A 22229-nucleotide genomic window follows, 5' to 3' on the forward strand; every position below is an offset into this window, starting at 1 on the left:
GATTAATAGTTGATGTATAGATATTACTAATTTTAAGAGTTAAGTGTGACAAATATTTAATGAGTGTTTGAATCTGATATATATGTAAATGAAGTTTAAAAAAAAATTCATATTTTTTTTTGTACCTTGTACTCTACGGTCGCGGGAAAAAATATTTGAATGCAATAGAAATTTTTTTTATAAATTACAACTGAAAAAAATATAAATAATGTGATTATTTGAAAAATAAAATATCTAATCCGTCTTCAAATTTTGTGAGCTAATAAAAAATTTAAAGCTCTATAAATAAAAAAAGTAACAATAATTTTAAAAATGTTAACAAACTAAATGTACTTACAAACTTCTTGTCATTAAAAAAATTGTTAACAATTGTACTTAATAAATTATGTACAAAAATAATAAAAAAAAAAGAGATAAAAAATTTGTTAGGAAAATGAAAAAAAAAAAAAAAAAAATGTAAATAATTGTTTTTATTTAACAAAAAAATATATATATACTAATACATGTAAGAATTATTGTTAATGCTAATTGAATCGAAATTTGAAAATAAATACATGTTACAATTAAAATAACAATGATGATTTATAATTGGATGTATTTAATTAACTATTTATAAACATGAATTTTTAATCAGATCATTGTATCGAAATTTTTATTATTTAATATTTTGGTAAAATATTTCTCTTTATTAATTATATAATTAGTAATTTTTAGGAATGTTCAATAACAACTTAATTACTTTTTTTTGGTGGTTTTAAATATTCAAGAAATAATATAAAATTTTATATATTTCTTTAGCAAAAATTGGTCAAAATTTTCAATACTTTTTTTATGTAAATTAAAATTTTTTTTGACTCCGAGTATCAACCGTCCCGAAAAAAATAATTAAGGTCTGAGATCTAATTAGATCAACTAGGATCTAGTTTAAACTAATGACAGATCTATTTAGATCTGCTCACATTTGTCTCGATCTAAAATCTAAAATTTAAAAAAAAAATATTTTTAGTAATCTTTTTTATCCTTGAAATTTTTCCTATCGGTAATTTGACTACTAAATATATATAGATCTAACATAGATCTGAGTAAAATTAAAAATTTAAGTCACCGTAGATAAAAATACTTCTCTTTTAGTTACATTTATTTTCCCTGTCCGTTTACCCATTCTCATATATATGTATATATAATATGTATTTGGTATTTGAATCTGTTAAAAATGTATCACATATGCAATGCAACAATGAATAATAAATAAAATTATTTATTTATAATTTAGTTGACAATCCCAGAGACTGTCGTAAAAGTTCTAGTGTCTCGGGATTGCGGTACGCAATTAAACCTCCGATGTTTGAGTGTTTTGATTCATCACCCTCGTTATATATTAGTTGGAAGTCATTTTGGGTGTCACCATGCTCGTTATTTACTGTGAATTTTTTAAAATCAATGATACCGCCGCCGAGGGATCGCAAAATAGCGTGAGGGCCACATGTGTCCCATTTGTATGTGGACTTTTTTGAGAGAATATATGCATCTGCTTGACCAATTGCCACGGTCAATATTTTATATCCGGCACCTGCGACTTCTATTAATTTAAACCCGCAATTACTCAGCTTTGCTTTAATATTTGGATCCTCGTAACGACTCAATACTACTATTTTATTTTCCACAAGTGAGTTTTCAAGTGACGAATGACTTTTTTCTGGTGAATGAATGCCCCAGTAACAATTTCCTCGCCATCTAAATTAAATATCATGGATCAATTTTATGTAAGAGTAGAAAATTGATGAAAATTTTTTGTAAAAAAAAAGAGTCTGATGCATAACTTTTTTTTTTTTTAATGGTATTGTGACTTTGAAACTTCGTAGACTCGAAAATATGACATTTAGGTAAAAATTGAAAGAGATCTTTTTAATGGAAAATTCAATTTCCTACAATATTATTTCTTATCATTTTTATCGTATCTTTAATATTTTATCCAAAATTTAAATTCAAAGTTAAGAAAAATTATGAATTTTCTATGAAAAATTTTAATAGTAACTTTTAAATTCACTAGTGTCCAAAATATCGAGTTTACATAAAAAGTCAAAAAGACCTTTTTTATAGAGAATTTAATTTCCTACAAAATTGCTCTCTTTAATTTTTATCGTATCTTTTATAGTTTACCCGAAATCGAAATTCAAAATAAATTATTCATCATTCCAGTCATCGAGTTCTTTTTTTTTCATAAATAATTTAAAAACAACAATTACTACAATAACTTACTGCGAATTTTCATAGGTGAAAAAAGGTTGATTAACAACACCCAAGACAGGAAGACCATTGCTTTTAAGATAAGCGCCAATGAGAACAGTAACGCATTTCAATCCGCTTAAATGCAGGTCCGTTGCCTCATCAATAATCGTATTGGCATTAATGTAATCAGCCGTTGAATCTATTAATAAAATTATCGACCAGTTTATTAATAGAAATGCATTTATAAATTCCTTCTTACATGCATTCTCACACGCTTTTTCATTTTTTAATGAACATTAAATAATCAAAAATAAAATAAATAAAGAAAATTTTTTTTTACCAATCGGATCAATCCAAATTCCCAAGTCATTGATATCAATGTCAACATTATGATTATCAAAATAATTAATATCAATAACTGGACTTATTTCAGTTAATTCAATATCTCGATGAATTTCCATTGCAAGTAAACCAGCTGTCTCAATATCGTCATCTAATACTTGCGATAATAAATTTTTAGTTTCGTCGCATGTTGAACATACTTCGACGACAATGGTTTTGTCAAGTGTATTACTAAATACATTTGTTTCTTCACCTTTAACCATTTGAGCTAATTCTGGAAACTATAAATAATTAATTTTTTTTTTTTTTCACTCATTCAATTAAATTTTTAATTAATTCATCTAATTACTATCATTATTATGATTATTATAAATATTTACCTCTCCTCCAATATCATGACGAATAGTCTCTTGAATAAGAACATCAGCGAGTGTTTTAAAATCACGAAAAAATCGCGGGTTTTTTTCATCATCACTTTTTTCTTGAATTAATAATCGAAATAATGAATCATTTTGTCGGCATGCACGTGCAATATTTGCAGCTTTTTCCGATGATTTTAATAATAAATGTAATAATTTTATTACATCTTTCATTTTTTATATTTTTATATTCCTTGTAATTTAAAAAACAAAAAATAAATAATAAATAATTTTATTATTTTGTAAGAGTGAAGCCTAACACATGCGCGACCTTGCGCGAGCAGCTATCGATCGTAATTAAAATAAAAACAATTAATTTTTTAAAAAATAATTTAATGAATTATTGAAATAATTTAATTATATATTTTTTTATATGATCACGATTTTTTATAATTAATATTTACTGGGATTGAAAAATTGAATAGTTATTTATTAGTAGTGGTAGTAATTGAACTAGAGAATATAGGAGTTAATTTTTTAAAAATAATTTACCTTTTTGTTAATAAATATATAGAAAGCTGAGCTATTGTTGTAATAGAGTTTTATGGCTGCGATTGCCGCCTAATCACTAAAATCGGGACTTTTGTTTGAAGTTTGCCGCGAAGAATTGCCAATTTGAAAATGTTATTTAATAAATTACTTTTCTGGGAATTTTATGTCGCGGTTGTACACTAGGTGGAAGTTAACGCGGTAAGTTTGAATCAAACAGAAAGTAAAGGAATCTGAAGAAAATGGATACTAATATAATGCACACTAGATGAATGTCTAAGACAGACTAATGGAGTATAGAAGAGACTCAACTCTTGAAAATTTCTCTAATAACTAAATTAGTTTGAGTTTCAAAATTACAATTTTTATCTTAAGGAAAGAGGGAGAAAAATTTTAACTAGCAATAGAAGAAGGGGAAATAAGCAAAGGTGGTTTTAAACCCAAGCTGAGATTAACGGGTCTGGATAGGAAAATTTAAGGAAGGGAACGTTTGATAATTAAGTGACTAATGAGAACATGAATTAGGAATTAAGAAAAAGGATGATAAGACATGAGAGTGTAAGATAGTATGACGTCAAAAACTTAAGCCGTGCAAACTAAATTATTAAGTATTTTAGAAGAATGTTAAAGTCTAGATAAAGATTTTAAGTTGCAGAATATTAAATTAGTCTAGACATAATTTTGACTGTAATGAGTTTTGACAATAATACTTTTTTGAAAATGAAAATAGGAAAAATCTAGGATATGAAATGATAAAACTACTGATGAGTAGAATATGTGCTAAATAATTTTGAATTATTAACTTCCCGCTATGAAAATTTAAAATTTCAAAAAAGGAAGTTATTGGTTTTTGTTCGATTTTTGAAATTTGAGTTTTCATCAGATGTCGAGTTTTTGAGGTCCTCGGAAGCTCGACTGCCCAATTTTGAAACACAATAACTGACAAAAATAAAATTTTTGAAATATGAATTGAATCATGTTCACAAGATTCCACTGGAACTAAAAATACTAAAAAATCGGTTTAGAAAAATTTATCTCTTACCGTGTTTTGAAATTGGACAGTCGAGCTATTCGGATTATTTTTATATAGACGTCCAAATTTGTGTACATGTATGTCAAACTTTCTAAGCTCTAAAACAGTGGAAATTTTTGGGTTTGACTACAAGGTCAATCTTTACAGATTTTTATTTTTGCAACTTTCGGCCGTATCAATTAAATTTTTTTTTTTTCACTTTTCCACGTGTACACCCGAAAGAATGAGAAAAAGGTTTCCTGTAAAAAGGATGCAGACTTCGATCTCGTTACACGAATTTCACTTTTCTAATCATATCTACAATAATCATGTGAGTCAAATTATAAAAATTTTGTCTTATGCTTCTTCTGTTTACAAAAGTTACTTTAATAAAAATAAATAAATAATTTTCCAACAAAAATAGAAATTAAAAAACTGAGGTTGTAGAGCCACATTTAAAATTCAAATTTCGCGCCAATTCTAGTAACTCTCAGTCCCCTAGTTATTTCTTTTTACATTTTGGTAACTTGACAGCAATTAAGTTTGTCGACACCGATTGTCGATCTATCGAGTCTATTATATCGATATATATACATATGTTATACATCATAAATACATATATATACAAAACAGGTGACGACTAGTGTCATTCTCTCGTAGTAATTTCATAATACGCCATTTTCTTTGTGTGCAGTTAGTGATCTTTTCACGAAATAAAAAATTTTTTTTTAATCGTTCTATCAACAAACAACTGCAGGTAAATGTTAATTATCATAATTGACAGTACCCTTATTATTACTAGTAATCATATCACTAATTCCATATAATTACACACTCAATTTATTTTCATTTATCGTAGAAATTGTCAACTCTTGCAAGAATAAATTGAAAGTCAACCACTTGTGTTGACAGATTTCGAGTTTTATTTTATTTTAAAAAAAAATACCAACACCTACAATTTATATTTAAGTTCAAATAATTTATATACCCTATAAATATCTATGTATATATTCTTTGGTTTTATTGACATAAGAAAAATTAAATGAAATAGAGGCTTTTAATGGTTTAATAGACGGAAGTATTTTTTTTCATTTCTTTCTTTCTTTCTTTTTTTTTTATTATTGAGTACTACGTCATTGCAAGGGGAGTATGACTTGTACACTTTATTGCTAGATGATTCATTAATAAACCATCGGTTGTTTATTTAAAAAATAATAAACATTTTTAATTATTTGTAAACAGTAGAATTAAATTGTGAGTTTAAAAAAAAAAGACTTTCTCTCGCGTCACTTTCTAAACACAATTATTATCTTTTTTTTGTATTATTATTATTGTTGTTGTTGGTTTAGACATTCCATTATTAGTTTTTTTTTTTTTTTTTTATTTATTTTATGACACTGAAGTGAGTTGACGTCTTTTAATTTTTGGATTTTTGTCAAAATGATAAATTACAAAAAAAAAATATTTGAAAAAAATGCACTTATAGTTTTTTAAATTTTCTATATGTGCATTTTTTAGTTTTATTTTTTTTTTAATTACTACAATAATAATAATAATTATAATAATAATAATAAATAATTTTTAAACTGAGTGAACAAGTAATTCAATTAAAAAAGTGAAGATAACTAAGAAAATATTAAAAATATCAAAAAAATGTATCAGACCTTTTTTTTGAGTCATAAAATTTTCTACAAAAAAGGTCTGATTAAGTTTTTTTCTAAAACTGAAACTTAAGGCTGCAGCATTAAAAGTTCATTTGAAAAATTTCATTGTTATCTTAAAAATTAAAATCGCTGATTTAAAAATAAAAATTCTGACTTTAATATACAAAATATCAAAAAAGTTTATGAGATCTTTTTTGTAGCCCTGAAAATTCTCTACAAAATTTATTTCAACAACTTTTCTCTATAACAAATATTTAATTAGTTTAAAAAACAGTTAAATTTTTTTTTCTCGTCTGCAATAACAACAATAGATAATCTCATAAATAATTACTAGTACAAAGCTTTTATCTACACACATGAGTCACTGAAATCTTATTTAGGATTATTATAAAAATGTACATAAGTTGAGTATGAATTATGTTTTACTCAAACAATTATTTTCCATTTGCTCATTACTCCATTTTGTTAAATTAATTTCAATTCTAAAGTTAACAGCCAATAATTTTCCGATTTTTTTTAAACCAATAAATTATAGAAAAAAAGTCAAACTAAAAAAATGCACATGTAGAATATAAAAAAAAACTATAGGTGCAATTTTTCAAAATATTTTTTTTTTATATATCTGATTATTTATTTAAATAATAAAGTAAAATTAATGATTTTTATTTTTATAGAAAATCTTTAAATTTAAAAATGGCATCACGTAAGAAAGTGCTACTCAAAGTTATTATTCTTGGAGATTCTGGGGTTGGTAAAACATCACTAATGAATCAGTATGTAAACAAAAAATTTAGTAACCAGTACAAAGCAACCATTGGAGCTGATTTTTTGACTAAAGAAGTTATGGTTGACGATAGGATAGTTACCATGCAGGTAATATTTTTATTATAATTAATTAATTTATTTATTAATTGACTGGTTGACTATTTTATTGCCTAAAAGATTTGGGACACTGCGGGACAAGAAAGATTTCAATCACTGGGAGTTGCATTTTACCGAGGCGCTGATTGTTGCGTGTTAGTGTTCGATGTCGCAGCCCCAACGTCCTTTAAATCATTGGACTCATGGCGAGACGAATTTTTAATCCAAGCATCACCCAGGGACCCCGATAATTTTCCATTTGTCGTGTTGGGTAATAAAGTCGACCTTGAGAACAGAGCCGTAAGTTTTTTATTTACTCCGATCTATTTATATCCATCATCTTTGCCTTTTGTGACAATGTTTTAATTTTTTTTTCTTTCTTTTATTATTTTATTTATTTCAGTAATTGGTTATTTATTTTCTTTTAGGTCTCGAGCAAGAGAGCACACCAATGGTGTCAATCAAAAAATAATATTCCGTACTTTGAAACGAGCGCTAAAGAAGCTATTAATGTCGAACAAGCTTTTCAGACGATAGCCAAAAATGCTTTGGCTCAAGAGAGTGAGGTAATTTTTTTTTTAATTTCAATTTTTACTCTAGATAATTTTATTTTTACGGATAGATAGAAAATTAAAAGCCCTTTAAAATGAGTACCCACAACTTATATTTATTATCAATTTCTAAGACTTATATATTTATATATATCAAAATATATATAAATCATATGAAATATTTTCATTGGAAGGTTTCTAATTTCACGCTCTTTAAAATGAGTACCCACAAGCCATAATTAGCAATAGTTCCCAAATCATATACTTATATATATCAAAATATATGTATGCCAGCTACTAAAAATAAGTATGGCTTGTGGGTATTCGTTTGAAAGCTCTTTAAATTTCCTACTCAATAAGACAAAAAAAAATACTCAAAAATGTTTTTGATGGATGAATTATAAGAATAACAATAAAAAATGTTTTTCAGGTTGAACTTTATAACGAATTTCCCGATCAAATAAAACTTACCAACGATCAAAGAACTAATGGCAAAGGTGACTCGTGTGCCTGCTAGAATATCACGGGACAAATATTAATTATGGTAACTCATAAATTAAAAAAATAAAAAAAAAACAAAAAGAAAAAGTAAAATATAAAAATATAAACACAAAAAAATCAGATTGTCAGTGTGCTCTCTGCGTGTTTAAAAATGTGAGGATCATCGCAACGAGGGTGAAATTAATAAACAAAATAACAATAATAATAAATAAATTAATTAATTAAATATAATCACAGCAATTAAATAAAAAAAAGGAAATTAAATAAATAAATCTCGGTGCTTTGTTAACTCACTTATAAAATGATATAATAATTAAACACGAGAACAAAAGTAATAAAATAAGAGACCAGTTTTTTCAAATGTACGATAAAGTGAATTGAAAAAATATTCGATGAATTTTTATCTAGATGCAAATCGATTAATCGTTAATAATTAAAATAAAATAAATAATGATATTTAAATAAGTAATACTTGAAATATATATTATTTAGTTGATTATATAATAATAATAATAATTATCATTATTGTTATTATTAATTGATTAATTAATTAATTAATTAATTATTAAAAGATAAATTTTTATTTTTATCACCAAAAATAAATTCTGGAATTATTTCTTTACTTTAAATAAATCATAAGCTAAGTACACAGTACATCATATATTTAGGAAAATTTAATTTTCTTTTTGTATTTTAAATATAAATATTTTTTTTTTAAACCTGTAGTTTGTTGATAAAAAATTGAAATAATAATAAATGTTTCACATAAATTATTAGAGATTTAAAGTAATAGTTATTTCTATAGAGAAATAATAACTCAAATTACTGTTATTTTTTTTTTTTTTTTGATTGCTAAATTTTTTTGAATTGTTACAAATATTTCTGGACTCGTAAAATTGTATTTTGTTACAGAATAAAGAATATGGCGTTTTATTTAATGCAAAATTTTTTTCTTTTATTTTAAAAAATGTAAATAAAATTTTTTAATTCGGTTTAAAATTTTATTTAAAAAAAAAAAAAAAATATGAAATGAGATTTAGAAAAACGGAGTAAAATATTGCGATAAATTTTTTATAAACTGGATTAATATACGAATATTTTTTTTTACAAAAATCTTGTCCTTTTACATAAATTATTTTTTTTTTCATGACTCGTTAAAATTTCTGAAAGTTGCTTCTAATAAATAATTCATTTTAAAAAATTAATAAATTTATCAGCAAAAAATCTAAAATTTTTTTTTTATCAATATATACATATATTTGTATATATTATATATGTTTAATAAATATGAGTTTGTTAAAAAAAAAAAAATTAATAAATACAATTAACATATCGGAAAATATTTTATAAAATTAATAATTTATTTTAAAAATAATTAAATGATTTATTTGACAAAAAATAAAAAAAAATTATTAAAAGTGTGAAGGAAAGATAAATTTAGTATGAATAAATAATGGTTATAAATGTTTGAGATGATAAATATTTAAAGTCCTGATTTATAATAATTGATAAAAATATTTCGTATAAAAAGTTATAAATAATTTAATATCGTGAAATATATGAACGTATGGTAATAAAATATGAAAATTATTTAATCGATAAATAATTGAATTTATTGATATTTACGTTCGTATTAATACTCATGTATATAATAATTTTTTTTTATTATTATTAATTATTGTTTTTTATGGATAATAATTATTAATTATAATTATTTAAATAGTATCGTTAACAGATATATTATAAATACGTAATTGCTATAAATCTACTCTTGCTACTCTTAGTATTTAAGTAAAAAAAAAAATTAATAAAAAATTATTTAAAAATCATTTTTTATTGTAATGCATAATTATTTTTTTTCCTATAGTTTAATTGTTAACTAATTAATTTATTATTTGTAAGTCTCTATTTAATTTTTTTTATTCCCGCGATATTTTTTTGTCAAAGAATTTGAGAGATTTCGGCTCGGGCTCAGTACAGTGTGAGCGATCTGGCTGCACTCCTCAGGCTTAAGAATTATGAAAATTTTTTACTGACAAATATTACGATTTATAAACTAGAAATGAACTTCCATTGAAAGAAAATTAAAAGACATTTTTTTTAATTATTCTAGTTTAATTCCATTTCCTAATTCTCCTTAATTCGAATTCTAATTTTTTTATTAATTTAATTTATTAATCAATAATAATTTATGAAATGATATAGAGCTTAATTTAAATTATTTGAATACCCAGTCATCGACCCGTGTAAAATGGTCATTACTTATAATACAAATAAAAATAAAATAGATCCGAGTAAAATTTGAATGGACAGACACAATTATTTAGAATGTTAAATGTATTATAGGCCTGACAGGAAATTACTCCTAAAACGATTCGATAAACCGTGAAAATGAGACCAAACATTTATACATGTGTACATAAATATACTCTGTAAAAAATTTGGAGTAAAGACGGATTTAAATTTGAATTCATTTCGTTCCAGAATTTAAAAAAAAATCACCATATACGGAATGAAAACGGGTTTTGTTTAAGTAGACTGATTTTGTACTGATGTAGAATTAATTTTAATTAATTTCTACTTCGATCCGGAGTTTTAATATTAAAATGAACTCCGTTCTGGAGTTAATTTCTATCCGGAAGGGATTAAATAATTAAAAAATCAACCACTCTACGTTTACTCCGGATTTAAACCACGTCCACTTGTAAAATTTTTTACAGTATACACTGTGAAAAATTTCGAACAAATTTTACTATGGGAGCATTGTAATACCGGACCATAAGAAAACTGGTACAAAATTTACAAGTGTCTCATAGTAAACGTATGCGCAGACGACACGATTGGGACCTATGCGCATACGTTTACTATGGGACACTTGTAAATTTAGTACCAGTTTTCTTATGGTCCGGGGTTACAATGCACCCATAGTAAAATTTAATGGGAATTTTTCACAGTATACATAAAAATAAATTCAATATCATTTGATATTTTTATCACAAAAAATTATGGTATAAAAAATTTAAAAGAATTTTTTTAATTAAAGAAACTCAAGTTTATTTCAGATTTGTTGATTTTTTTTTTCGAACTAGTGTAGATAAATTTTGATCATCTTTTGCCTAAAAAATATTTTTTCGCGTAAGACATGAAATTAAATATGCAATAATTTATATTGATTTACTACTCGAGAAAATATTGTCTTTACAAAAGTTATTTTTTTTTCTCACTGCAATTGTCACTTGTACCATAAAAAATAATAAAATACTTGCGGGAAAAATAAATAAATACGTTAGTGATAAATAAGTAATTAGTTATAGCTTATAACACAAATCAACCAATTTATTAGAAAATTTTTTTATATAATATCGTAGATAATGGTGAGTAAAAAATAATAATAGAAGATATATTATGTAATGACAAGGACAATCGAATTGGTTATTTGCTTACATACTCTAGCATCCGATACATAAGAATACAAAAATTGTATAGAATCAAGTTGTGAGATGTATTATTAATTTACATAGACGATTTGAATATCAATAAACGTATGAAAGTTTACTCGGTACGATATTACTCATACGAGTATTTGCCGCGTTGTTTATTACACAGTTTTTTTTTGTAATATAATGTATGATTCAGAAAGAAGAATGCGAGAATGAATTAATTATAAAAAATATAATTAATTCAACAAATTTATGAATTTTTTTTCTTTAACTTGAAAAATAATTTTTTCATTAAAAAATATTTTTTAAATTTCGCGCTAAAATAAATAAAATTTTTTCAAATACTAGAAAATTCAAAAAATTAATTACTTCACTTGTAAATAATACCTCCCCCCCTCCCAATAGGTTTTGAGTTGAAACTTTTAGAGGTCTGTAACAAATCAACGCGACAGTCATATAAATTTATGAGAATTTTATTATATTTTTTATCAGTAATTTTTATAGTGGAAATTTGGGATTCTCTCAAATTTTAAATTATTTATTGTAATCTCTATCAGGCTAAGAATTTTTCAAAATTGACAATAGTCTATTATTATCAGAAATGACAGATTGAAAAAAATTAATTACAAATTACAAATTAAATTACAAGTTATCAGTTTTTAAAATTTATGAGTAGTAATTAAATACCTATCAATCTATAATTTATATTTCCAGTGCGACAATAAAGTACATGATTATTTTCCAAAAATTTCGTCATCATTGAAAATAATTTATGCAGATTACAAGACACTATTACACTCTGAAAAATCAGGAGTGAATACGGATTTTATTTAAACTCGAATTCTCTCCGTCACTTGGAGATCCGGAGTCAAAAAAAAAAATTACTCTGCATACAGAGTAAATAGGGATTTTGTTTTTCCAGTTGTGATTTCAAATCTGGATTTTATTTATATTCAAATTCACTCGAAGTTTTAATTTAAAATAAACTCCCTTCCCACTCTGCACTACTCCAGGATTACTCCGAAATTTTTTTATCATGTAATAATTTATAGATGTTTAGTGATAAAAAATTCAAAAATAATTTTATAAAAAAAAAAAATGTTAAGTTTAAATGCAGTGTAGTAAAGTTGGCAAATCGTACTTCATGGTTAAGTGCACCGAGATATGTATTTAAAGCATTAACAATGTTATATTTTAAATATTATTACGTAGGACGATATAGAAGAGTAGATTTTGTGTTGAGATACAATTATGATGCACCGGAATCCCAAGGCAGATTAAAGGAAACGGATGTCACGAGCCCTTGGTACTACTCAATCCGGTCTTCAATTACCATTTTTTCATGGACACTTTTTAACTTAGTCAGAAATAGCGTACCAGTATTACTTTATTAATCTAAATCTAAATCTAAATCGACATCAGTCTACACTGAGCAAAAAAAAAATATTAAAAATTTTATAATCTCTTTATTTAAGAATTAATTTTAATTTATTATATATTTTACTTTAAAAAAAAATATTTTTTTCGCTCAGTGTATTTTCCAATCACCTGATCGCTAATTATTCGCGGCAAATTTTGTGCTGCTTAAATTAAAAGTGTGTCAGCTGATGATTCACTAATCTTTGTTTCAAATGTTTTATTTTAAATAAAAAAAAAAGTTAGTAAATAATTAACTATTTTAAATTATTACTTATTGTTTAAACTTTCTCTGTTGACCTGAAATATATACGGGCATTGATACCCGCATGTTAAATAATTATTTAAATACTTTCTCACTAATAAATATCGAGGCATTGATTAATAATAAAATTTTAAATAAAACTAATCAAAGTCTAAGCCAATTAATCCCCCCCCCCCATCCTTTCCTACAAATCAAATTTTTTTTTCTCAAAAATAGTGACCCATTTTACCCCAGGTTGTCCTATTATCTAAATACATAAATATGAAATTATATTTTATTATGGAGAAGTCGAAAAAAATTTTTAAAAAATATTTGAACATCAGATGATTAAATCCAAAATGACCGCGAAATTTCAAATATTAATTTAATTACCGTATGCAGATTTCAAATTTCCTTCCCAAATGAAAACTCTTATCACAAGAAACATGTTAAGACTCAATACACTACTCTATTATCTAACGTTCTTTGGGTTAATTGATTACGACTTCCCATTCGTCTACGAGAAAAATTCGGACAGTCTCTATTTGCTGTACAAGTGCGACAAGGAAACTTCCGCTTATCATTTCAAGCGCGAAAGAAAAGAAAAGTGCAATCTTCCCTTAAGATTTACGAGAATATAAGAAAGTAATAGTTACTTTTACTGTTGTTGTGTAACAAGTATAATTACTCTCAGGTAATAAAGAGTAAAAGAGAGTAAGCAAATTATTTATGACTAAAACTGAAAAGTCAGAGCACCAGCGAATTTTATTTTTTATTTTTATGCTTGAGGAAAATGCTCGCAGGAGTTTGAACACTGGAATAGTGTAAGAGCAAGAGGAAGAGTAAAAGTTCGTGGGTGTACTAATAAAGAATAGAGGATAAAGAATAAAGAAGATGAGTATACTTGGATACCAGGATGTAATAAGCTCGGGTGTACTCGTGTTGTATGCAGATATAAATTTAAACTATTGTACTGTAGATTACAGGATGAATTTTTATTTCGAGCATCGTCGAGCATGCAAACGAATGCTAACCTACTAACTTACTCCATCTTATGTTTACATAAATTATACGCACTTTTCGCAATTGCTATTATTCATGATGGATATGTTTGCATGTATAACTGATTAGGAGATTGAGGATCTTAAATAATTAACGTTTACTATTTACTATTCGCAATTTATTATACGAGATCATGTGCGGGCATTGTTGACTTTTAAATATATGGATTTTATTGTGCAATAGTTAGGAAATATTTTTAATGAGTTTCAATTATTTTTTTATTTTTACCCGCGTAAAATAAATTGTTCCAAAAATGTTCCAAAAACTTCCATGATAGGGAACTTCAAAAATAGAGACGGTTCTGAACTTTAAGATGAACATTTTTGGAACTAAAATTAGAAAGTGAAAATTTTTAACTGGTGTAAGTTTTTTTGCGTTTTTTCTTTTTATTTTTTAGGCAAAAATAATTTAATTTTACAATTTTGGATTTGAAGAACTTGAAAACAAGGAATTAAAATTTATGACTTAGCAAAATTATTCAAAAAAACGTTCAACTCAAAATTCAAAATTGTATCGATTTTGAAAGTTCACTGTCAACGTTTTTGAACAAATTTTTTTTACATGCAGTCTGAATTTTAAATTTAAAAAAAAAATAATCATTTTTTGGTACTTGAGTTTGAATTAAAATTCTGTTTTAACTATTGAATTTATGGACAAAGTTGTTTGATAGTTTTTTGTAGAAAATTTTATCTATTATAAAATTGTATAGAAATTTATTTGTTGTATTTCCAATAATTTAGTCGTAATTTTAAAATTCATCAAACCGATTTATTTTACGAAATTGAAATTTTGATTTTTAAATCTGGTACTTTAAATAAAAATTGCGGGCTAATTATCGGAGATGCGATAAAAATGTATAGAAATAAATTTATAGAGTATTAAATTTGCCACAAAAAAGAACTCATTAAATTTTTCTTTAGACTCAATACTTTATGAGTTATTTCAATTTGAACGTTAATTCAAATTTTTTTTTAAATTTCATTATACCCAATTTACCCCATTGTCTTGATTTGAATTCACGTAACAAAAAATATAATTTCAGCCAAAAAAAAAAACCACATAATTATTAATATATATCATTAATCCTACGCAATATCCTTTGATCAAAATATCAGTCACACAGAACAAAAAAATGTCAAAATTTTTATAAATCCATTCATTAAAAACTCATTATCGTCATCTTAAAAAACCAGTAATTTAATTAATATCCACCTATTACACAACAGCTAATAATTACTAATTACTCACCATTTTATTTTGTCTAAAAAAAAATCAATGACAATAAATATTTTTTCCTACAAAATTTCTGTCTTTAAAATTAAAAAAAACTATTAAATTTACCACACAAAAATAAATTAACAGTAAAGAAAAAAAACATACGTAAAAAATTCAAAAATATTTAAAAAAAACTAGTGTAATCAGTAATCATTGATGCTTGAACAGGTGGTCCTACGTAACAAAAGTACGTCAAGTAAAGTAGTATGTGGCCTGTAGACTGTAGTGTGTAACCATCAACAGACTTTAGTACACAATTGCGATTGCATTTTATTTAACGTTCAGGATTGTTAAGTACACAGACACTCGTCAACAATCCACTCGCAGTGTCACATCACTTTTCATTTATATTTTTTTTATTCAATTGAATTCCCAACAAGTGTACAAGTATCCCATGTTCATATAATATAACAATATACACCTATTTACTCTTCTTTTCACTGCATTGTCATGCTAAATAGTGATAAATATATTTGATGAAAGTTGCAAAACACAGTGACAGTGTTTAGTGTCATTGATATTAGTTTTTTTTTCTAGGACACTGATAACATTTAATATTATTTTTATCTATAATTATTTATTATTTATTCTTTAAGAATCGATACTAAAAATAATAATGTGTATTAACATTACCATTACCATGTGTAGAAATATAATAAAACGAGTGACCCAATTGTGTTCATCAGACAAACAAAGCTGTTTTACGTAAACGTTTTTTAGTTTACTTATTTAGGTTTTTTTTTTGTGTGTACTTGGGTGGGTAATGATGTAGAGGTGGAACTTTTGAGATTTTCCAGTTGACTTTATATTTTTTTTTTAGTTTGTTAGCTCACTTTATGACTTACGGTTGAAAGACTGGTTCGAAATTTTTTTTAAAAATAATAAATATAAATTTTTTAGTTTAATAATAGTGAGGATACACGTGTAATGAGTTATGTAATGAGAAATAGAGTTTAGTTGGATATGAAGACGAGACAACATGGAATATAAGCTAATAAGTTATTGTGATTGTTAAAGTTTGCTAGTGAGATAAATAAAATAATAAAAAATATTGTTAAGTTGTTTGAAGTTTTTGTTCAAGTTTCGCTTGAGTGCACTCAAGAGGATTGTGAATATTTTTTTTTTTTTTTTTTTTTTTTTTTAGATTTTTATATATTTATTGAATAGACTTGAGGTAATGATGCGAAGGACACGGATACAGGTAGTTGTTATCATTCACTTGGTCATCGGTAGTATTACGGGTTAGTGCTATTTATGTAATTTATTGTGTAAAAAAAGTTTTTATCACTTGCGAATTTTATTATTGATAATATTTTACTGACACGTGTTTGATGAATTTTTTTTTTGTGACAAATAAATTACTATTTTTTTTTCTAGTATCTGTTTAGCGAATAAATTAATATGATACTGAAGTTAGCTGACATCTGATAAATTTCGGATTCATTTTAAAAATGATAAATTGTAAAACAAAAATATTTTGAAAAATTGCACTTATGGTATTTTTAATTTTCTAAAAGTGCATATTTTTATTTTTATTTTTTTATTTGTAATTTATGTATTGAAATTAATCCAAAAATTGTCAATTATCCGTTACCTTCAGAATTATAAAATAATTTAAATTTATGAAAATAAAAATACAAATTACCGAACTGAAAAAAAAAAAAAATATTTAAGATCTAAATTATTTTTTTTCTTGGTAGTGTATCTATATTTGTTCATAATTAAAATAGTTAAGAAAGTACCCGTGTAAAAAAATTTTTGAAATAGCGTAGATTATTCTAAACTTTGAAACGTGACAATGATCAACTTTTTTTGAACGTTTTTCAAATTTTAAAAAATTCAAGATAAAAATCAATGAATATTCTAAGAATTGTCATTAAGATATGCTAAAAAAAACCTTCAGAAATAGTTCAAACCCTGGTACTTTTAATTTAGAGTAAAAAAAAAATTTACAAAAGAGTCTAAAAACCTTCATTTACTATATTAAGTCACGTTTCAAAGTTTAAGCATAGTCACCACTTTTTCACCTTTTTCCGATTTTTTTTTATACCGCTAATAAGTATGATGGATAATTAGTTATTAAAATAATAATTAGTAATTAATAATTAATAATTATTTATTAAAATTTTATATTTTGTTTAAAATTGACGTAGTATTTTTGAATTTTTTTAGTTGGAGAAAAATGTGAAAATTTAAGTTGGGAAAAAGTCGATGGTATGATGCCGGAAAATTATGTTGCTGGTGATGTACTTTATAGTGCTGCAGATAATGATGGAATTGTAACTGCATGTTTTGACAGGTATTTTTTTTTTTAATAATAAAAATAAATTCTTATTTAGAGGAAAATGGGACAAGAACTATACAGCATCTGATCTGTTTGCTCCTAATTTTGATTTGTTTTAGTCCGGCCTAATTTCGCCCAATGTTTTGTCGTACAAATGAAAAAGGGATTTTTGAAAATTTTATATTGGAAATTATTTTTTAAAATTATCGGGTTCATATTTTATTTTTTTTCATCAGCAAAATATATGAAAAAAATTTCAAATAATTCCTTTATATTTTCCATGTCAAAATACTCGATAATTATTTAAATTTATGTTACAAAAAAAGTGATTACGAGAACTGCTAATTTAAAATACAAATATTAGTACGGTCATAAAATTTGAACTAATTATCGTACATAAATAAGCGCGTTCATATATACGTAATAATTTATACTCTGAGTAAATAATCAAAATAATTTGTTACTTTATTTTTTAGGTGTTTGAATGTCAATTGCACGTCATTTTATATTGATATTAATCAAAGCACATGTTTAAAAATAACAACAAATAGTGATAAATTTGAACCAGCGCCTACTTATACTTTTTATCATAAAATATGTCTAACAGGTATTTCATATATTTTTTATCTAAAAATTTTATGTAACATTTTGATAAAAATAATTAAAAATATGAGTCAAATTAAGTTATTATCCTTAACCATAATAATTAAATGTAATAACAGTAATAATTATAATGAACGATAATTGATAATAAATAATTATTAAAAATCAGTGCCAGCAGAATGTACTAAAGATAGAATATGGCAAGTCCAGAGGACCTTGGGAGAAATCCTAATTGATACAACGGTTAATTGGCTACCTGAAGTTATGACGAGAAGTAAATGTTATCAGAAATGCATTGCAGCAGGTAAAATTATACATATGTACATTTTTTTTTAATTATTTATAATTTATTCATTCAAATGGAAGTTTAATTATGATAATAATTAGTCTATAATTTGAATATTTTGACTCAAGGACTAGTTGAATATGTAATTTAGTTGGTAATTGAATTTTTTTTTTTTTTAGGCTCGAGATGTAAGTCTGCGCAATTTCGTGCGAGTGTTGATCTTGCAATTGGTGATGTACAAGGTATTTGTGCTCTTTTGACTATCGAAAGAGGTATCAGACCTCAATCATACCGCGCATCACCGTATCGTGATGAGTATTTGGAAATACAGTGCCATAAATTATGTAAGTTTGTTTCAAATTAATAATTTAAGGAAAAAATACAAATTTTGATATTTAGGCTTCGAAAATTTAAATTGAATTTTTTTGAATATTTAAATTTATTTTAATTCATAATCAATGGAAAAATATAACGAAATATGTCAGCTACATAGAAATTATGGGGCAATATGGACCGTCTAAATTTTAAATTAGCCCTGAAATTTTTTTTTGAATAACACAAAAAATTAGTCCAAGAAATTGAACTTTTTAATTTTCTTTAACTATAAATTTTTTCAGCGGACTCATTTTACCCCACATTGAAAAATTTTTCGTTTTCACATCATATCTTTAAAATATTTGCTCGGTGCCTTATGTCAAGTAAAATTAATTCAAAATAATCAGACTTAAAAATTTTTTACAGCAGCCCATTTTGCCCCGCAATTAAAATTTTAATTTTTTTATGCCTGAGTCATTTTTGCTCTGAAAAATTTGAGGGCTAAAAAAAGTAGACTTAAAAAAAAAAAAAGAAAATTTTTTAATGGCCTATTTTGCCTCTCTTTCAATAATTTAATTATCTAATAATTTACAATTAAATTTTTTTTTTACAGCAAATACTGATTATTGTTCATACGCTGATTTCAATAATGAAACATTGCCATACTCAGATTTAAAATTAATAAATTATGATGCTAAATTGGTAATAAACTAATTAATTAAGTAACTAATGATTATTATTAATATTTAAAAAAAATAACTGACTGATTAAATGTTAAGTGTGAAGAAAGATGCAATGAATCAAATGATGGATTTATTTGTCGTGGGTACACAGTTGATTACGCATCACAATATTCACCAGTTTGTCTACTACATTCATATGACACAATAACTGCTGGTGTTAGTTCACTAGTAAAAACTAAGAATGCAACTTACAGAGAACGTGAACCCTGTTTGAATCGTAATTTATTATTCTTCAATTACTTTTTATTTTTAAATCAATTGAAATAGAAAATTAAATTTTTATTTTCTTATTTCTACTTTTCTAGTCAAAGTGTCCTGTGGTAATACTAGTATAATAATTGAACTAGATACTCCAGAACCGTTTAACGGTAGATTATATGCCAGTGGTTACAGTGAGACTTGTAATGTACAAGGTACTGGTTCAAATAAAACGATACTTGAATTACGGATTCCTGATAAAAAAGAAATGGGAAACGGTAATATTGACTGTGGTATTTTACCAGCGTATGCTGTAGAAGACAACAATCAGTAAGTTATCAACTTTAATTACTAATTTAAAAAAATAATAATTTAAATTGAGATTTTTTTTTTATTAGAACGCGAGTCGCAGTTTGGGTGACGGTCGTCGTACAATTTAACGCAATTATCCAACGACTAGGAGATCAATCGGTGCGCGTTGGTTGTACTCTAGATGACGAAGTACCGGGACCCAAAAATATAACGATTGGATCAGGATTTGATTTTTTGAATCCGAAGTAAGAATAATTTATTTTAACTTTTTTATTGTTGGTGATTGATGATTTTTTTTTTTAAACAGCGCGGGATTGCCGCCAGTTGTGGGCACGATTTTTAATACGACGGTATCACCGATGGTGTCGATGAGAATTTTGGATGAAAATATGCAGGAAATTGTTTCTGCGGAATTGGGACAGAGACTTGTGCTGAAAATTGAAATGAATCCAGCTGATGGTAATTATTAATTTAATAAATTTAGTCAGGGTACGAAAATTGAGATATTTTTGGAAAGAAAATTGTTTTTGAGCTTTTTAGTCAAGTAAAAAAATTTTCAGAAAAAAAAGAATATGAAAATTGAGTAGTTGGTGAAATTCCGCGTAAAATGAGTACCAACATCGATATGTTTGGAACAAGTTCAAAAATTCATTGCAAAATGACGTTTTTTGAAATTGAATTTTTTGTGTTTTTTATGTAGAGATGTGGGTACTCATTTTACTCAAAATTACAAGCACTGTGAACTAAACAAGTTCATTTTTCGAAATTTAAAAAAAAAAAATTTTTTTGAATTCAAAAATTTTTTTTGGTTTGTGAAGTGAAAATATTGATGTTGGTACTCAAACAAGAGGAAATTTTATGTTGAATTTAACTACACTGATATTTTTTTTTTTTAATTAAAAAAAATTTTTCAGGACCTTATGATATGGCAGCAGGACACTTGGTAGCAAGCAGTACATCAGGTGATGCATCAATACTCCTACTCGATGAAATGGGGTGTCCAACAGACGCTAAAATATTTCCTGGCATGTTCAAAGATCCAGCGAATAATAAATCGTTGATTTCAACTTTCACAGCGTTCAAATTTCCCGACAGCTATCGCGTTAGATTTAACGTAATAGTGCGTTTTTGTTTAACCGAATGCACCCCTACGAAGTGTAGTGGTGATATTGTGTCTTACGGACGACGTAAAAGATCATCAGCGACAACAGCCGAAATAAATGAAATTAATTCCACAACAGATAATGCTCTAGATGAATTACCGCTGGAGTCATCAATTATTGTACGCGATGCTGTCATTGCTGCCGACCCACTGCGTTCTGGGAAAAGCGATACTATTTTCTTCGCCGGCGAGCGTAAGCTTCACTAATTACATTAATAATTAACGCTTGCGCTGATTATTTTACACGAATGCTACCGATTTTTGAGAATGAAATATTAATTGAAATAATATGTTTATATTTTTAGAACCGATGGATGGATTACTGTGTGTCGATGCAGCTTTGGCTTTGGGTTTACTCATATTTTGGCTAATTATACAAATAATTCTAACGATAACTTGTATTTACGTGCTGAGAAAGTATCGGAGAGTCGCTCGAAAAGCTGAAGAAGATCGCGCAGATATTTTGACGAGACATATGTACGGCATACATGGCGGTAATTTTGAAATTTCGCGGAGAGTACGTTGGGCCGACCATAATGGCTCTACGATCAGTTAATATTTATTTCTCTTTAATTGATAATTAATAATTACTAATTAGTGAAATTAATTTATAACGCCAAATTGATTAATGATAAATTTATGTTTGAAATTTAATTAGTTATAATTTAAAGTTAAAAACAGATAATGATTCTTTTAGTTATGTTTTTGTAGGAATTTAAAAAAAAAATAAAATGTATGTTATTGTTATTAATTATGTTGCATCCAAAGATTTGTATATTTCAAGTTATAAATAAAAGAAATGTATTTATAGTAATTTTTGG

General features: G+C 25.7%; 3 protein-coding genes across 3 annotated transcripts; 2 read left to right on the forward strand and 1 right to left on the reverse strand.

The window, feature by feature from the left end:
- Positions 1 to 582: 582 nt before the first annotated feature.
- LOC128667262 (inositol polyphosphate 1-phosphatase-like) lies at positions 583 to 3581 on the reverse strand. The gene is made up of 5 exons (XM_053739151.1): positions 3483 to 3581; positions 2952 to 3183; positions 2570 to 2852; positions 2260 to 2428; positions 583 to 1734 (listed from the first exon to the last, which is right to left on the reverse strand). The coding sequence occupies exons 2-5, from the start codon at positions 3162 to 3164 to the stop codon at positions 1263 to 1265; spliced, it is 1137 nt and encodes a 378-aa protein (XP_053595126.1). The 5' UTR covers positions 3165 to 3183; positions 3483 to 3581; the 3' UTR covers positions 583 to 1262.
- A 1541-nt stretch (positions 3582 to 5122) lies between these two features.
- LOC103579406 (ras-related protein rab7) lies at positions 5123 to 8513 on the forward strand. The gene is made up of 5 exons (XM_008560794.3): positions 5123 to 5248; positions 6830 to 7028; positions 7098 to 7316; positions 7445 to 7582; positions 7998 to 8513. Exons 2-5 carry the CDS (start codon positions 6849 to 6851, stop codon positions 8082 to 8084), a joined length of 624 nt encoding a protein of 207 aa, XP_008559016.1. The 5' UTR covers positions 5123 to 5248; positions 6830 to 6848; the 3' UTR covers positions 8085 to 8513.
- A 7080-nt stretch (positions 8514 to 15593) lies between these two features.
- Positions 15594 to 22178, forward strand: LOC103579405 (uncharacterized). Its single transcript, XM_008560793.2, has 13 exons — positions 15594 to 16529; positions 16650 to 16746; positions 17678 to 17804; positions 18266 to 18396; positions 18562 to 18696; positions 18858 to 19022; positions 19607 to 19695; positions 19773 to 19953; positions 20042 to 20264; positions 20333 to 20491; positions 20554 to 20705; positions 21161 to 21601; positions 21714 to 22178. Exons 2-13 carry the CDS (start codon positions 16683 to 16685, stop codon positions 21962 to 21964), a joined length of 2118 nt encoding a protein of 705 aa, XP_008559015.1. The 5' UTR covers positions 15594 to 16529; positions 16650 to 16682; the 3' UTR covers positions 21965 to 22178.
- The last annotated feature ends 51 nt before the right edge of the window (positions 22179 to 22229 follow it).

This window comes from Microplitis demolitor, chromosome 5 (genome assembly GCF_026212275.2).
Source record: "Microplitis demolitor isolate Queensland-Clemson2020A chromosome 5, iyMicDemo2.1a, whole genome shotgun sequence".
In the NCBI taxonomy this organism is placed as follows: domain Eukaryota; kingdom Metazoa; phylum Arthropoda; class Insecta; order Hymenoptera; family Braconidae; genus Microplitis; species Microplitis demolitor.

Bases quoted from the DNA above. Each gene is read 5' to 3' on its own strand.
- LOC128667262 (XM_053739151.1), bottom strand. From the start codon at position 3,164: ATGAAAGATGTAATAAAATTATTACATTTATTATTAAAATCATCGGAA. The intron at 2,853-2,951 runs GTAAATATTTAT...AATTATTTATAG, and splicing joins GTCATGATATTGGAGGAGAG to TTTCCAGAATTAGCTCAAAT. The intron at 1,735-2,259 runs GTAAGTTATTGT...TATTTAATTTAG, and splicing joins TTCACCTATGAAAATTCGCA to ATGGCGAGGAAATTGTTACT.
- LOC103579406 (XM_008560794.3), top strand. From the start codon at position 6,849: ATGGCATCACGTAAGAAAGTGCTACTCAAAGTTATTATTCTTGGAGAT. The intron at 7,029-7,097 runs GTAATATTTTTA...ATTGCCTAAAAG, and splicing joins ATAGGATAGTTACCATGCAG to ATTTGGGACACTGCGGGACA. The intron at 7,317-7,444 runs GTAAGTTTTTTA...ATTTTCTTTTAG, and splicing joins TCGACCTTGAGAACAGAGCC to GTCTCGAGCAAGAGAGCACA.
- LOC103579405 (XM_008560793.2), top strand. From the start codon at position 16,683: ATGATGCGAAGGACACGGATACAGGTAGTTGTTATCATTCACTTGGTC. The intron at 16,747-17,677 runs GTTAGTGCTATT...GAATTTTTTTAG, and splicing joins GGTCATCGGTAGTATTACGG to TTGGAGAAAAATGTGAAAAT. The intron at 19,023-19,606 runs GTAAGTTTGTTT...TTTTTTTTACAG, and splicing joins AATACAGTGCCATAAATTAT to CAAATACTGATTATTGTTCA.